Source organism: Linepithema humile, chromosome 4 (genome assembly GCF_040581485.1).
Source record: "Linepithema humile isolate Giens D197 chromosome 4, Lhum_UNIL_v1.0, whole genome shotgun sequence".
NCBI classification, from domain to species: Eukaryota; Metazoa; Arthropoda; class Insecta; order Hymenoptera; family Formicidae; genus Linepithema; species Linepithema humile.
In genome coordinates, this window is record NC_090131.1 from 24,709,270 (window position 1) to 24,724,039 (window position 14,770).

Genomic DNA, 14,770 nt, shown 5'->3' on the forward strand with positions numbered 1-14,770 from the left:
GCCGGTCGCATTTCCCTCGGTCGTCGTCGCTTCTACTTTCCGGAGACAACGGCGACGGAATAGGGTCAACGGGTAGAAAAACCAACGACGTAAACCCCTTCTGTACGACGACCGGTGGCGAGTCCGGCCACCGGGCTCGTATGCGAGAACCATAATTCGCGCCCGCGTGAGTTACTCCACCGGCCCCGGTAATGAAACATAATGAAATGTAAAGCAAAAAGGTTTTCAGTTACCCACCGTCGCTATGACTGCGGTTCACGGGGATTTAGATAGGAAGAGAGAGAAAGAGAGAGAGAGAGAGAGAATCGCTGTGTCGCGCGGTTAAATAATGCTCCCTCTTGCATCTCCGCAAGAACGTTCTGCGAAACTGCTCAACGGCTCGGCGTTCTCCGAGGTGCGCCCGGTCGTCGAGTCGGACGCCGAGAGCGAACTATAATTACGGATTTTTACGCAACGCGAGTCGCATATTGAGGACAGTCTCCTGTGAGATGCTCGTCGTATTTTCTCGCGCAAAAATAATTGAGTTCCCCGCGCAGGAAGGACTTAGCTTATAAGTCACTGCTCCACTTCTTCGTGTCGTACGGAAAAATAGAGTAAAACAACATAGGCGTACTTTTTGCAAGAGAAACCGTAAATCGTGTTGAGTGAATTATTTTATGGTTAACGAGAAATTGATACAAACGTTTTTCTTGTAATTTTATAATGCAGCAATTTTACTAGTATATCATTATATATATTTATCTTCGCACAATTAAAAATTTTAACAAACGATTGAATGTAAGTTACTGGAAAATAAAACTGCGAAACAAAATTATGTCTTTGAAGCACCGTGCAAAAGTAAATTTCTCCTATAATTGCAGCAAGTAGCAAAAACTATTTGTACAAAGGTAGAACAGTAGATAACGTCAAGTGAGGCGAATCGCGTCCCATTCGAATTCAGTTTCTCACAATCGCAGCGTCGTGATCAATACCGAATCGGAAACAACGAAAGTTCCGCAGTTACCTCGTGCCGGTGCTCAGAGAGATGTTTGACGGTGGATTTAAAGTTGCTAAAGTTTCACGCAAGGGATATAAATATTTCCCGTGTGCTTTTCATTAACTGTCCGTTTATGTTTTAGTCCCTCGTTAGGAAGAGTAGCGGCGCTGTGCGGAGCGCTCATCTCAAAAACCGAAACTTGTATTCGCGGGGAAAAAGTTGCTCCAAGTTTAATACTGTAAATAATTAACATTTCCCAGCGTAAAACTTAGCGTACTTATGCTACAAAAATATTCACGTTATTTTCATCTTTCGTGAATGGCCTAGTTGCTGCAATTTCTTATACGAAAATCGATTAGCATAGAACGTCAAACACATGCAATTTGTCAACAAAAATTATTCACCCCAATTTTTTCGTATTAAACATTTTTTCATACATAAATATTTTCCTACGTAAAATTAATATATATAATGTAAAGTAATCAGAAACGAAAAATTGGCCACGTATTCCACTCGGTAGTCGGGTACATTTCGTTAGATATTAAGTAGCCGCACGATGGGTCGTCAATTCCCGAATTCGCGTTGGAACGATTCCAGGGACGAGACTTCGTGGTGTCGAGTGGTCAACCGGAAAAGAGCCGGCAGAGAGCATCACCGCTGTGAAATTCCGACGACTCGCGACACGAGTGGTTGGCGTCGACCGATCGGAAGCGAATTCGGATGTGATTTGAATTTTGAGTACGCGTATCTGCATATGTAAACACAAAGCGCACCATTCCTCGCTCGCAGGATAGAATCGCGTGCGCGTGCAACGCGATTGTATCGCCGTTCGCCTAATCCTTCAAGGAGGAGAACAATCTTTGATCGGTAGATTACGGAATTTTTAAACGCCGCGAAATTTATGCGAGTCGCGAAGAACATACGTATGCGCGAGCAGGCGGCGGCTACGTGCTCGCTTTTACAACGGACATCTCTCACGATCGTTTCCGCGGCTGAAATGATAATTGGGAGATGTCCGTTCTCACCTTTCCTCGGTTAATGGATTCACTTAGGAAAGAAATCGGCACGTTCTTACGACGCGGCGCGCCGCGGTCGGAGGGGGCGTAATGGCGCGAACCCGGCGAACGTCGTCTTTTACACGGCCCTTTATCCGGCCTGCTGCGGTAATATCGCATTATCCTTTTGATTGCATCCATGTAAAAGAACCCCGAGACCCCCGCCCGCGCTCTGGGCTCTCGGTGGCCCCTGAATTATTCAGCAGTTACGCGGAGAACTACGCGTCCGCGTCGCCTTCTCTTCCCTCGCCGACACGCTTGCCGGATCAATCCTGTTTACCGCGCCGAAACCGGGTTACCAAAACGAATCTGCTTAACAACACAATTTTCATGCAGTGCACATAAATTTGAAGTCAATATTTTCCTTCGGAGCAAAGTCTTCCGGAAAAATGTAATTTTAAATAAAATTTTACAAAGTAAAATCCAGCGCGATGTTAACAAACAATTTTTGCTTCTCAAAATAATAAAAAGTTGAATTAAGCTTCGTTGTCCGCAGGTGTCATAATTAAATGGCGAAAGTAGATGAAACTTGTATTCCACTTTTTCTTCGCTATATTCGACCTCTGCGATTATGCGGGATGCGCTTACGCTTATAATCCTGATATTAAAGCGATATTTTTCTACCAGCGGCTATATTAGACGATCGCGCGCGCGCTCGCGCAAGACATGATGAATTGTTATCCTGCTTTATTCTATTTCAGGCCGTCCGCCGATAAGAGATGAGCTTTACATTTTCCCCGACATATCGCGTAGCAACGGTAGAAATTACAGCTCGAAGTAGCTGCATTTGTAAGTCGTTTTGCAACTTTATCCTTCCCCGACGTTTTCTTCCGCGAAACACTTTAAAAGTTTCACGTTTCCTTTTAATATTTTCGCGCACGCTGGGGAAAACTGTCGGATGTAACGCGCGCGCGTCAGATTCCTCATCGCGCGCGCATTTCGGTTACGGGCGTCCCAAGTATGCAACATATACACGCGCGCGTGAAACATATGTCGCGTACCGCGCGCGCGGCGGAGAATAATAGCGCTCGTCGGCACGATGGCGATTTTTTCATCATTCCCTTTTTTCTTCATCACGTGTCCGCAGATGTCCCGTGGCACGTGGCACCGGTGGTCGGTGCTCTTGCTGCTCCTGCTGGCCACGCGTTTCCTCTCCGTGCACAGCCAGTGCGGATCGTACGCCCAGGACCGGCAGGAGAAGCAGGACAAGCAGGACAAGCTGGCGCTCTACAAGATCACCCTAAGGACCTACTGGTCCAGGGCGCGTTTCCCGCGACATTATCCGGAGTGGAAGCCGCCGGCGCAGTTCGGCAAACTCATCGGTGAGTAGCGCATGCATCTGTGTTCAACAAGCTTCGCAAGGAATAAGAAACTTTGATCCTAGAATGGTACTCGTCATTATTCAAGACAGTTTTTCATCCTGCAATTTCTTCTCCATTGTATATTGATGAAATACATATCAATTTTTTTTATTAATAAAATACAAAACGATATAAGTACGCAGAGGAAAGTACGAGAATCAATCTGGAATTAAAGTCACAGTGGTGGATTATATTTAGCGAACGGATCAAAAGTTTTAAACTTTAATTTGTAGGATTTACACATAAAAGAAGTCTCAAACGACCTTAAAAGCTGTTTTTCTGCCGACAGTTATACTTAATTCATAAATCGGTGTCCCATTAGCGACGAGATTTAGCTCCGGCTAGCATGAAAATTGAAATGCAAAATAGCGCGTTAGAGTGTACGTCGCTCTTTACGTTTTAATACAGTTTTAATCGAACCCGGCGTCATGGAAATCAGATTAAATCGTTCCCGAAGCGATTCGAATCCCGTCGATCGGGAACGCAATAAAAGAGCTGAGATCCGCTGAATTCTTCTAATTATTTCGACATCTACGCTGTCCATGAGTAACGCGATCATCCGCGGGTGAGCAGCGTCACCTTAATGAGATCCGTCGATGCTTTCTCGTTGGCTGCACTATCGATTCCCCGTGGCGGCGGATTCTACCGCGCGCGTCACCGCCGAAACTTTAATTCGATCAAATCCCTCCAGGTCTCCGTGCGCGATTCACAGCGAATACTTATTTCTCTTGGCGGTTTGCGGGCGCCCGGCCGCGCGCGCGGTACGGGCAACGTCAGTCGCAGCCTTATTCTCGAGGTTTATTCTCTTCGACCTCCTTTTCGTGGCAGCGTGCGGGGGATAAAACGATAATTGGAGAAGTTGGGAATTATCGCATGACGCCGCTGGGCGTTCGCAGTCGTCCGCGCCTGACGCGAATTCGAGATGTCCTCGCGCGTGCACGGATGCCTCCAAAGTGACGACAGAGTGTGTATATACCGGGTGCTCCAGAACTACCGAATCAATTTTTATTTTCACAACATTCTTGTATTTGGTTAGAGATCATTGTTTATCCAAAACTTTTCACACTGTATTCGCGATGATTGAACGTTGCGATACAATAATTCTCTCGCTAAGAGTATAAACTGATCGCGAATTGATGGGAGGGGTCTGGGGTGTTAATCGAGCCCGGTCGGGACACCCTGTATACACACGAACAGGTGTCGTAAGTCTTCGTCGGTCCATAAATCCCTCGCAACCCCTCTCGCCACCAGTTAGTCTCCATAGTTTCGCGCTTTCGGTTGGTGTCTGTGGTCGCGACCCTTCGTTCTCGCTTCGTCTCTCCGTCGACCGTTTCCCCGCGCCTCCCCTCACCGCCTGGCACCAGCCGCTCCTTTCTTCCGTCGCGAAGTCGAATAAATCCCGCCGTTAGACCTGATCCGGCCGTTTTGCCGAATGTACGAGCGTTCCGCGAGAAACCTCAAATTCGAATTAGAAAGCCGCGCGCGCCGCCGCCGAAATTCAATTTCACGACTCCGGCGAAGTCGAGAAACCGCGATCGGGTAGCGCGATATGAGGAGAATCCCGGGTTCTCCGACCTCGCGGCATTTTGCCCTTTTGTCGAATCGTTTTCGTAATTCAGAATTTCGCGACTCAGAATTACTTTCCGAAATATCTCGCATCTCTTGATGCGTTGCGATTCAATCTCGAAATTAATGACAATTATATTTTTGCGCATGATAAAATGAATAATAAAAAGAATGTTATTCTTCGATAACAATAAATATTATACTTTTATAAGCGAAAGAACACGACAACAAATGCTACATTTTGTTCCGCGTTCACATAATCGGAGATTCGTGGATTGCTTTTCTCCTGGTTTGAAAATTTTTCTCTTTCGTCGCTTAATAAATATGTACTGTTAAATTATTCAAATAAATTCTATTTACCTACTTTAATTGAGATCCGTGAGAGTTTTTTCTCGGCTGATAGCTATATTGCCGGAGTGAATTTCGTAAGAATGCAATTTCGCGATCGAAGACGAGATGAGACGCAACGCGAGAAATCGGGAAAATTCGTAGATCGGCTCCGGAAAAAGAATCGAACGATGGTTAAATAAAAGATCCAGAGGGATGAGTCTTTTTTTCGCGCGATTCGAAGGGGCCACGCGAAGTGGGCTCGAAACCGAGCGGAGCGGAACAAAAGCGGCGACAAAACGTAATCGAAAATCCTTTACGCCGTCTCGGGGAGAAATCGCGGGAGGAAGAGCGGGACTTCGACAGTGGTGATTCGGGCGGGTGGAGACGCAGAGGGCGGGAGGATGGCGATAGGTTTCTCTGTGCATTCCGCAGGATCTCCACGGAAGACCGCTCCGTGGATATATCCTGCGTGCACACGGACGAGCGAACACGTTCGATCGTTAACGGCCGACTAATGGAATGGAATTCGCATCCCTCCGTATATATACACCCCCGTCGCTTCCGCCATTCCTTCAGCTACGCGGCCAAATCGTAAAATTGTTGCCGCACGCCGCCGTTGTTTTCCTTTCATGGCTCCGGCTATGGTCGATTAAATTCGCTTCTTTTTTTCCGCTCTCCTTGCTCTGTATTTTCTTTCCGCCCCCCTTCGATCATCGCTCCCTTTATCGCCGTTCTTAAATTCCGAATTTAAGTGAAAGCACCTGCAGCGGAATCACGCGCGGCTGTGTTTTCTTAAACGTGATCGAATCTAAATATATGACGTATTATGTTTTTTTATATATTTTATAAATATAGAGAGATAAATATCTCGGGTAAAAATAGACAGATTCCTCAGGTGATATAATATTTTGATTCAATCAGAGTAAGATAAAATATTTTTACTCAATTATCCAACAATAAGAATGAAGAAAAAAAAACCAACAATAATATTGCATACTTTGCACGGAAAAAATCTGCAACTGTGGGAAAGTATATACATTTTTCATCATATTCTACGTAATTAATATCATTAAATCATTCTGTAAGAAATGGATCCTTCGGTGCGCATTATATGTATACGCGAGAAGTGACACGGAAAGTAACCTCTAATTAAAACGAGAGTCAAGGATGAGCACATTGACGCGACCATAATTGAATCGAGTCGGAATAAATACGCATTTTGCTCAGTTACGAGCTCGCAACTTCGCGTATCCACGAGGAACAAAGGGGCGCGCTGTTACCGCGCGCGTATCTGCAAAGTAAACACGATAATAATAGCGTCGCTAATGCACGGTAGACGCTACGCTAATGGCGAACAAATATCTTTTTCAGGGGCAAAGCGAATTACATCAGATAACAGAGGAAAATCTTATCAACGTCTTTGTACAAAGTGCGGAAATATGAAATATTTTCTAAGAGATGTAAAACAATCGCGATACTTGGAATGTTCTAATTAAATCGCAAATTTAATTTCGCGCTTAAAAATGTATTCAATAATGCAATCGTTTCGCTTTGTTAAATTATACCTCCCCCCCTCCCCCACCCCTCCCTCCCTCAAAGAAAAGAAAATTATAACAGAAAATATATAGCAAAAATATATTATTGTTCTGCAATAATTGCATTCTTTTAACAGACTGCATTTATGCAACAGCTTTTTCATTAAAAAGATGCGAAGTACATATTGCACGAGCACCGTCAATGTATCCACGCCGCAATCGTTCCATTGCGATAAATTATTTCCGCACAACGAGCGTCGTGCGTGATCGATATTCAGATTTTTTTTTTTTTCTTTTATACGAGCGGCGGGATTATTACGGCAATATGTTTTCCATAATATGTTTTCCGTCGCCACTTTTATTCGGCGTCGGTGATACACGCCGAAAGTTCGGGCTATTTGAGGGAGAGGGTCGTTTCGAAGCCATCGGTAAGCCAAAAGGCACTCAGCTGTATGCGAAAGTTTGCCTATTCCCGTATGCTAATAGATCCCGTCGTGGCGACGGCAAAAGAATTATCTGCCTCGTCACCGACGAGGTTCGCCGGGCCGATGACTGAGCGCGGGATAAACACCGTTTAAGATATCCTGTGTACTGTTCCCGCGAACGTGCCTCGACTGCGGAGGTGCGTTCACGCGGATACTCAATCCATCTTTGAGCCTCTCTCGGCTGAGTCTCTTTGGACGTTCGAGAGCGTCTCTTCCCTCCCGTAGCATGAATCATCATCCAGCGCGACATAGGGCGACCCAAAAATATCTCCGGTAAACGCCGGCTCGCGACGCGAATGCGCCTGACTGCGCTAGGATAGATTCACTAATGACCACTTATGCATTTTCACAAATAACCGCCTGCATTTATAATCAACTAAGAATTCAATTACTAAAAAATTATGTTTCTACATTGAAAAAATGCATAAATTATATTGCCACTATAAGGTAATATATAATATTAATATGTAAAATATTGTCTTTTAAAACGATCGATTTACCAATATAACGATCGATAATTAGCTGTTGACTAAGCTGCTGCTACTCTATTAACTGTCGGGGCAAAAATCTTGATGCCGCGACGAAAGCTCATATGCAATCCACTATCGTACCCGCGAAAATCTGATCACGAGAGCGAGCGCAAGAGGATGTCCAATATAACTTTATGCGCGCGCGACGTACACAATACACTGTAGATTTCTCGGTGCAAGTTCCGTTTAGACACCGCCGGCAGAATGCCTTGGAACTTCGCCGGAGGTAAAGCAGACTTCGCCAGACGCGGAACGGGGCCACATACGCCACGGTAGCGCGAAGTAAGATCGAGGATAAAGTTGCCGCGAATGACGCTTGTATACATTACGCGCGCGCTCGCGGACGCTAATTTCGCGCGAAACTTTGCGGAACTTACGGAATATAACGTTCGTCTCTGCCTCCAAAGCACTTTTTTCTCTTTCGTCAGCCGACATTTTCGCTTTAACGAGATACTCGACTTGGTGATACAACAAGAATCTAAGAAAATAAATGTAAAAAAGTAACTTAAAAAGATTCTGAAAGAAAAAACTATGTTTATTTATATTTATTTAACACGAAAGATTGAAAAATTATATATGCAAAGAATTCATTAAGAAGTAAATGCAAAAATGTGACATTTACGTAATAAAAATGACTATAAAGATATCTTTTCATTAAAGTTAACTGTTAATGTTAAAGGAAAAAGTAATTTGCCGTCAAAATCTGGATCTGTTAATAGGCAACTGCGCGAGGTGGGAACGTTTGCGCGACGCGAATTGCCTCTTCTCCGAGCCGAGAGAACCGCTTCTAATTATTCTACTCCCGAGACACTCGCGTCGTGTGTGCGGTGGTCTCGTTATTTTTTTTTTCCTTTTTTATTTATAGCCAGAGCGACGGTTTGGTTGCAAGCACGAGATAGAGCAGAAGAGAGAGAGAGAGAGAGAGTCGGCTGGACTACAGACGAGGTAGAGTGGAGAGATCCAGAAAAAGCGAGAAGGAAGGAACGGTAAAAGAGGGCGGGAGAGAAGGAGTGGGCAGAGGACGAGGAGATGAGGGGAAGAAAGCGGGCGAAGGGGAGGAGTATTTTTAGCCCGGACCGAGAGAGCCGAGCTTCTCTCGTTTTGCTCCCGTTTCTCTTTTCCCGTATACACCGGCTGCACCCATATTGACGGTGAAAAAGCAGAAGAAGAAGGGATGGGAAGGGTGGGGGAGGGGCGAAAAAGGGTGCCATTGTTGGCGGATTTGTTAAGATTGAAATCTCGGACGGCGGGGGGGCGCAAACGCGCCGTGACGGCGACGGATCACTGGCTCCTTCGCCAGTGTGAAAGGATTATATAATGCGCAGTTAGCTTCACGTTAAATTCATCGACCTTAAAGTATGACTCCGCGCCGGTCGACGGCTGTTATACAATTTTTCTGACGTGACGTGGCTGCTGAACGCGACGTATCCGGCCATCTCCGTCTGATCATGGCGCGTCCGCTTTCTATTCGACACCTGATACTCTGAGAAAAGCGGAAGCACTTCGGCGTGTCTTGACAAGCGGCGAGAGAGAAAGAGCAATTTTTAGTCCGTCCAAATGTCCGGCCTACTTCTCGCTCGGGCGTAGAATACTCTTTATAAAGAGGCACTTTCGAAACCTGCTTTACGTGCGCGCGTACGCTTTTGATTGCCCATTAACGTACGACTGCTTGTCGTTTGCGAACGTTTCATGTTTCACTATATGAATGCTGCGCGCTGTAATAGCACGCGGTTCACATGTATGATAATGTACGACTCTTTTCCTCGTCCGCTTTCTGATGAGATTGCATCCAAAATGATATATTCCGCATGACAACGCGCGCATTAAAGAGACGGATCAGCCGGGTTATAAAAAATTCTCTATGTCCGCTCACGCGAAAAGAGCGGGCTAATAATTTCATCGAACCAAATAATAATATTCGCTTTAACATTTGTCCCCAATGAAAATCGTTTCTCCGACTCCATTTCCCGTCGTAATTGTTTAACCTACTTCGACGCTCGCGGCACCGTGCAAATCTAAAAAGCCGAACCAATTCATCTTTGTGGAACATCTTGCTCGACGAGCGAGCAGATTTATAATTGCCGCCTGCTCAAGTCGTAACACGCTAATTGAGCGAAACACGAGGGATCTTCGCTCTCGCAATTCGAGACGATGACGCGCCGCGATGGCATTACGCAGATCTATGTCGGAAATTGGAGCCGTCATCATTTTCACGAGCGTAATTCTCGACGATCCGTGAAGATGTTCGCGTGTCGCTTGCAATTCGAGCTCATAAAAACGTTATCGGCACTTGAGAATCACCGACGCTACGTGACGGCGCGCTCGCGACTGGATCAGGAGCAAAGATCCCGGATCTGTTTACTCTCGAAACTCGGGAATAATGCGCGCGGGTATCGATTTGTCCCGATGCCGCGCGATGTAAACACGCCATACCACGGCGATATAGCGATAATGCGGATAATAATTTGCCGCGACAGGAAATGGGCGGCACATTAATAACGACGTGTCCGGCATACTCGATGTCCGCGTTATTTTACTGCCACGACGACCGGTGGCGATCGAAGAACCGCTCTCGCCGGGAGTCGCCGCGAAAAATATTTATATCGACGCATCTCTCTCTCTATCCCCGACGAAAATAGAACGGAGAAATATATATCCGGAGAGACACGAGTCGCAAGCGCGACTGCGTAATTGATATCCGTTTAATTAGTTTTACGCGCGTACGTTATTAACGCGTTCTCAAGAGAATGTCGGATTAAAAGAGGTAATGAAAACGAGCGCTCGCGGAAAGCGATCTCATTAGACGAGTGATATTTAAGTATTATTTTCTTTCACGATATGCTTTTCTCTTTGGCCATCGCTATCTTGCCGGTATTATTCCGCAAATAATCCATGTGTTATGAAACATAAAGTTGTTCTCGCGCGCACGATTTTAATATATTTTATCAAATTGGAAACAGTGAAGAAGCTTTTTCTCCCTGTTCGCAGTCCACGTTACTTCGTGATATTTAATAAATATAGAATTGCATGCATGCGCGTAAAAATAATTAACGTGCAAATACAAATAAGATAAATAATCATCAATTACCTTCGACGACTGTATCTGACGAGTGATAAATCCCGATCGTAACGCACTATACGGATGCGGGAATATAAACGACAGAAGTTGGCCGGATGAATAACGGGAGGGTGAAAAGCCTGGTGGCCAACAGGAGAGAGCGTCTTGAGTCCGAAGTAATTCATTAGGAGCGCCGCGGTGCTTCTGGTTTCGACTACCCGATGGGTTTTTTCACTCGTCGGCGAATCTTTCCCCTTATCAGTGTCGTAATCGCCAGCCAGAACAAACCGCAAAATGTAACGAAGGAAGAGCTTGGTTAGCGAACGAGCGTCTGACAGAAGCCCCGGAAAGTGAAGGAGGCGAAGAAAGAGAGAACGAGAGGTCTGAGGTCTCTGGTCGGCGGGAGGGGGAGCGAGGGGGGTGGGGGGGAGCGGCGGAGGGACAAGTACGACGGAAAGCTTTCTGTAGCAGATGTAGTACTCGCATCTGAAAACCATCCCCCGAGGGGCTTTTGTTGATTTAATAAACGCCAGCCCTCAAGCTCACCAGCTTCTGACTACCCATTGTCATACCCTTCCTTCCTCCTCGTCAACTCTCGCAACCCGCCGCCCTGCCCACGATCCGTCTCTTTCCCACCGCTTTTTCCCCCCCCGCATTTATTTTTCTATCCTTACTCGTTTATCCGTCTTCCGTTTCAGTCGCGCGGCTACCCCGCTCATTTGTTTCCGCGAGCGCTACGGATTATGTTACGCGCGAATCAATGTCCGGGCGCACTCCCGGACGCGGCTGGGAACGAAATACCCTTTTGCCTTTGTCGCGGAGCGCGCATTTGCATGATTCGCAAAAACACCGAAACGCATAACGAGGCGCGACACGAACGGCGATGCCGCTCCTCGGCACTTTCGAATTCGCGAATATGCCGCTTCCGATTGGATTACAAAGCGCCCGCGGGGCGGGGCGGGAGGGAGGGGGAGGAGGGGGGGAAAGGTTTTGCGTACACGATTCCGCGCGCCGGCTGTAATTACCTCACTCGTTATCCGAACTTCTTTCCACGGCTATGCATTCTCGTTACACCGTATCACGTTCCTTTCGGGATCCTCTGCTTCCTTTTTCCTCCTCCCCGTGCGCGATGGCTGTATCGCGTTTCGTTCGTTACGATATCGCGTTTTTATCAGGGCGAGTCTTCTCTTTGAATTTTAATATTCGCCGTCATAATAGAGAGCCGCGCACTCGACAAATAGAGTCGGAAAATTCCTACAGGATCTAGGAGCAACCAGTGTCAAGCGGTAATTTCCTGTGAAATTATTCAAATGGCGCCACCCTCCTTCGTGAAGCTCCCGCGATTGGTACGGGGAGCAAATCACCCGTATTTTCTCGCTCTTCGATTCCAGGACGAATCAGGAGCCTCGTTCTTCGTGATCCCGGTGAATCTCAAAAGACGACTCTTCGCGCGGCAGGATGAAATAAACTAAAGAGCGGCCACTGTTGACGTGTCGTGACTTAGTAATAACATATTTATGACTTTCATACTACTATAATAATTATCAAATAAATTACTTCGTAAAAAAAATATGTCATTCACTTTTCATTACATTTAGGTTCAATCAACTTTTAGTTAAAGCAAGAAAAGAAACGATAGAATCGCGCTAACCATTGACGCAACTTTCGTGTTTTAAGATAATTATTTTTCGAAATTTTTGTCATTTTTGTAAATACAAATATTACAATCATATCGTAATTTCCAGACGGCAAATCTCTTCTGTTGATAAGCGTTTCGTAGTGAATACTCACAACTCATTATTAATAAATTCTTCTCCCCGTCGAGTCCTTATGAAAGGGAATTACCTTTACATACAAGTTATCTCAGGCGTACTCGCACTATCAGCAATGGCTTCGCAGACGCACACATATACCGCTGCAAGTATCATTTGCGTAATGAGCCACACGTTCTCGGTTATACGATCGTCATAATAATGCGCTCTTGCACGGAATAAAATCTGATTAACGAGCAAGTTTGGCGGAAACACGATATTAATTACGATTTAGTGCTACGTAGGTGGAATTTCATTTCTGGAATTGCCCTGGTTATTTGGCGTACGTGCTAGTGTCGCGCTATCCGGAAGGCATACTGATGGTGCTCGATATTTCGCTGAAGGTTTTCGTGTCGCTTTGACCGTTGTCATAACTTACCGACGCGCTATTCACATACATTGAGAAGTGTAACTTCTCTATGAAGTTCTTGTGCCAACGATATTCGCAATTTTCGATCACTCTGCTGCGACGGTTTTTAAATACTAATTTTTGTAGATTTTACGGTGAGTAAAATTATGAGACACTTGTATTAACATTACAAATATAAATATCTGCAAGAAATCCCCGTATTGATACAATTATCTACTTAAAACGGAACAATTTTATTAGTCGCAAGATTTGTAGATCTAATTTTGGATTTATATGTAAATTCGTATATGAATGATTCATAGTGTATAATTTTGTTCTGAATAACGGGAGCCGATGATTTATGGACGAATATATGGGGTGCAAAATGTAGCTCCGCTACAGATAGATAACACGGTTGAACCGACTCACTTTGTAGAATTATTCCGTAAAAATGATTCATTCGGTCGCGCTTAATAACAAATTATTTCGCGCGATCTCTTAGATGTGTTTAAATTTTGCATATCTGCGCGTTCCACAGTTTTCAATTTTAAAATATTAAAATAGAGCGATGTCGAATGTTTTTTTCTAGGATTAACTCGGAACGCGCAAAAGAGGATTTAAATTTCGAAGATGACGATTTTCTCTCGCAAACATTTCAATTTATCCGATGATTTGTCCTCCGTCGCGTAGTTTAAGCGTAATGCAATTTAACTCCGGATCATGAAATGAAACATTCTGCATGTGTGTCCTCTAATACAATTACAATTATATACACACTGCATAACAGCAGTAACAGCAGTAATAGTCTCTATCTCGGTGAGCTTAGTGGTTCTGTACACCATTCGCTTTCATGTGTGCGCTTTAAGCGCGCCTTCAGTAAGAACGACTGCACGCGAAATTCCGCCCACGCGTGTTCTTACTACCGGGTCTGAATGTAAATTTTCTTTTATCTCAAACGCGACGAGCACCGTTTGAACCGTCGATCATTGATTGCCTCGGCTGTCTGCAGCCGAACGTTAAAAGAGACGCGTAAGAAAAATAAATAAATAAAAAGCAAAAATTTATATTGTTTTCTTTTGTAATTCCATTATTCCGTTCGCCAAGGGAGTGGCGCGTGAAATAATCACTTTTGCATAAGATGATAACGCCATTTCTAAGGCCACTGTCTTCCACGTAGCTTTACGTTCTCTCTCTCTCCATAATTGTCACGAATAAAACTAAACTGTTATACCACCATATTCCGTTTAATAATCCGACAACTTGGGGCTAACTGTACCTTCCTTTCGCGCAATTTTAGGTCTCGTAGCGCTTCGTTTTTACAGCCTCTTTTCTCCCACCTCGCAATAATTCGTCCGCGTTAATGTACAAACGAATTAGTGGCATTTTTACAGTTATGAGCGTGGATGCGCGCGAGCCACTCGTCGTTCGATTTCGCCGTTAACCGCCAGCAATATGCCGGCACGTCCGTGCCGCTGCTTTTATCGACGATATGACTATAACGGCGATATAGCCGTTTTATATCTGCGCGCGCGGAGTGGATTTACAACGATCGTTTCATGCAGCTTCGATACCTCTTACCGGCGCGTAGGAGCGGCTCCGATTTTCTAACCGAGAATCGCGCGCAGCCGTTAAGATTCCGTGAGAATCTCAGGATGAAGGCCCGATGGCGAACAAGATACCACCATCCCCGGGTGTACATTCTCGTTTGGCCTCG

The 14,770-nt window shown here is 45.3% G+C and overlaps 2 protein-coding genes across 2 annotated transcripts in view; one reads left to right on the top strand and one right to left on the bottom strand.

Annotated features, from left to right (window-relative positions):
• Positions 1 to 14,770, bottom strand: part of LOC105672472 (uro-adherence factor A) — a 159,584-nt gene that overhangs the window by 102,928 nt on the left and 41,886 nt on the right. The gene's annotated exons all lie outside the window — the stretch shown is intronic.
• Positions 1 to 14,770, top strand: part of mspo (M-spondin) — a 164,973-nt gene that overhangs the window by 2,577 nt on the left and 147,626 nt on the right. Inside the window, exon 2 of the mRNA XM_067354435.1 lies at positions 3,119 to 3,353. Within this exon, the coding sequence (XP_067210536.1) occupies positions 3,119 to 3,353 (235 nt within the window). The remainder of the gene's footprint in view (positions 1 to 3,118; positions 3,354 to 14,770) is intronic.